The sequence below is a fragment of the Cryptomeria japonica genome, chromosome 6 (assembly GCF_030272615.1).
Source record: "Cryptomeria japonica chromosome 6, Sugi_1.0, whole genome shotgun sequence".
NCBI lineage: Eukaryota > Viridiplantae > Streptophyta > Pinopsida > Cupressales > Cupressaceae > Cryptomeria > Cryptomeria japonica.
Window position 1 is genome coordinate 574,524,449 of NC_081410.1, and position 2,916 is coordinate 574,527,364.

General features: G+C 34.6%; 1 protein-coding gene across 1 annotated transcript; it reads left to right on the plus strand.

Annotated features, from left to right (window-relative positions):
- The first annotated feature begins 1,549 nt into the window (after positions 1–1,549).
- On the plus strand, positions 1,550–1,987 carry LOC131062922 (uncharacterized). Its single transcript, XM_057996665.2, has one exon. It carries the CDS (start codon positions 1,550–1,552, stop codon positions 1,985–1,987), a length of 438 nt encoding a protein of 145 aa, XP_057852648.2.
- The last annotated feature ends 929 nt before the right edge of the window (positions 1,988–2,916 follow it).

The window sequence follows — 2,916 nt, forward strand, 5'->3', positions numbered from 1 at the left end:
AAATGATCAGAGGAAGAATCCTTAGTAGCTTGCTAGTAACGACCTTAGAAATAATTTTGTAGAAAGAGATGCATAAGCTTATCGATCGGAACTTATCCATAGAGTCTTCCCCTGGGCATTTGGGTATTAGAACCAAGAAGGTAGCATTAAGTTCCTTTAAGATCACCCTAGCCCCAAAGAACTATTGCACACCTTTAACAACATCATCTTTGAGGATGTCCCAGAAGGATTGAAAGAAGAATAACGGAAATCCATCTGGGCCCGGGGCTTTGTTCCCGTTAAAAGAAAAAGACAACTTTTTTGACTTGCTCCTTAGAAGGGATGGCCACCAAGGCCTTGTTCTAACCCTCGCTAATAGTAGAAGGGATACTTTCAAGGATGGCGTTCTCAGACTGACCATCCAGACCAAATTCTACCGAAAGGAGTGAAGTAAATAAGTTCTTGGCTTCCTTCCCAATCTCATCATCCTTCCTCGTTTCTGTTCCCCCAATTCTTAGCTTCGATATTCTATTAGCAGCCTTGTGTTTCATCACGGTCATATGGTAGAATCTAGTATTTTTGTCCCCAGCTTTAAGCCATAGGGATCTAGACCTTTGTTTCCATAATTCTTCCTCTCTTCTGATAATCTTATGGTACTTCATCAGTACTTCATTTTCCTCACTGATTGAGACTTCATTGTATCCACTCATTTGGATTTTATCTTGCATTTTCTTGAGTTCCAGCTAGGTTTTGGTCTTGGCAGCAAACAGATCTCCGCAAACCTTCTTATTCCATTTTTTAATATTGTCCTTCACATTTCTGAATTTTTTGGCAATTCTATACATAGCAGTACCTTTGGCATCAATAGACCACCACTTCTCAATGACCTGCACTAGGTTAGGGTGATCTAGCCACATCCTTTCAAATCTGAAAGGGAAATTTCTTTTAACAATGGTGTTATCAGCAACAAAAATCACAAGGAAATGATCAGAACCTATCCTAGAGATAGCAAAGAGGGAACATTGGTAATGGTTAAACCACTCGTTAGAAATGAGGGCTCTGTCAAGTCTGACTTTCGACAGTGGTATTTGTCGAAAGTTATTCACAAGAAAATAAGGTTTTATAAAGTCAATTGCGAAGCAATGTAACATCATCTGAATAAATCAGTATTTCTTTTTTATAATTTTACTACTACAACACAACAATGGTTTGATTTTCTCACCATTTGACAAAATAGAGATTGCTCTAAGTGGAGGGTTGGCTCACAATGATGGAAGGGATGAGAGTACATTAAAGGTGACTTATTTTCAGAGATGTGAGATAATATTTTAAGAAACAAAATAATAGCCATCATATCTTTCAAAATGAGACTTCTTTACATGACAATTGTGGTGGAAAATAAGATTGGGACTTCTATACGTGATAGCTTTTTTTAACAAATATTTAATAAAATAAGAAAAGTTCAAGATGATGGAATTAATAAACTTGTAACACATAAAGTGTGGGATCCTCATTAACATGCTTCCATTTACTATCATTTCCATTAAATATGAAATAAAGTTTTTAAAAGATGAAAGGCATAGAACTGATGGAGTTGATGGAGCTGTGTCCTGAGGCAAAGATAATTCTCAGTGTGCGTGACACGCAAACGTGGTATGAGAGTGTAAAAGATACTGATTTCAGTGCTTACAATGATCCTTGTGATCAATCAGAGCTTACCCTAAATAAATTGACAGTGTGGGAAGGATTGTTTGGTGGGAGGTTCGAAGACAGAGAATACGCCATGAGTGTGTACGAGGCGCATGTGGAAGCTGTGAAAACTTACGTGCCTGCTCATAAATTACTTATATTCAATGTAAAGGAAGGATGGCCTCGTCTCTGCAATTTCTTGGGTGTTCCTCTGCCGCCAGCTGATTTACCGTTTCCTCACGTCAATGATTCAACACAGTTCAACGAAATTCATTTTGCAAATGTAGAAAAAATTCTAGGCGGGTTTAAGAGAACATGATGTGGATGGGTTACCATATTTATTATGGTTATTCCTGTTATTTTAGGGTTTTGTTTTCAGGGTGCTTAATGAACCTTTTCTTATTGATATGTTTCTAATTATTAAAAAATATGCTACTTATAATATAAGTTTTTTGAATATAGTTCTATTCCATAATAAGATTACGGTAAAGTAAATTCAAGGATATACTTCCAATGTCCATATGTTTAGGTTATGTACAAATAAAAATCCATGATTAGATTTCTAAAGAATACTCTAGAGTGCATGTACATTACTTATGTTTCATACAATAGTTATTATAGTCTATTTAGAGACTTATTTATTGAACATGTTTTCTGAAATTAGATTGCAATTATCTAATTAATTTTAAACTATTCTTCAATAGTTTAAAATTAGTGAATGAGCCCATCTCTTTTTCTGGCTTCCTTTTTTTTGGGAAACATGTAAGTCACTCTACCACTCTTCTTCTTGTCACACCCTCCTCTTCCATAAACATTCTCTCTTGGTTTACCAGTTCTTCAATTGATATTAGTTCAATTGTCCCTTGTATACGTGTTATTATTGACTTTACTATCTGTTTGTTAATTATAATATGACATTATTCTTTTTAGTGAAGAGTTGGTACATGATTATTTTGATGTTTCTATTGATACTATGAGTATTTAGATGAAGATATATTTTTCATTTGTAAGTTAGGAGTTTTTTCGAGTGGTAGATGTTTATAATGTTTTGATTTCTTTTGTTATTCATTCATAGACTTGCCATATGCTTTTATTTCCCATTTTTACAATCCTTCTATACTCAAGTATAACTTATGAGTCTTAGTTAAATTTTCTTATGATCTATCTTTCAATTATTATCCACCTTCTGCCTCTACTATACATGACATGATGCATAAACATGTGAATATGGGACATGGTGAATATAAA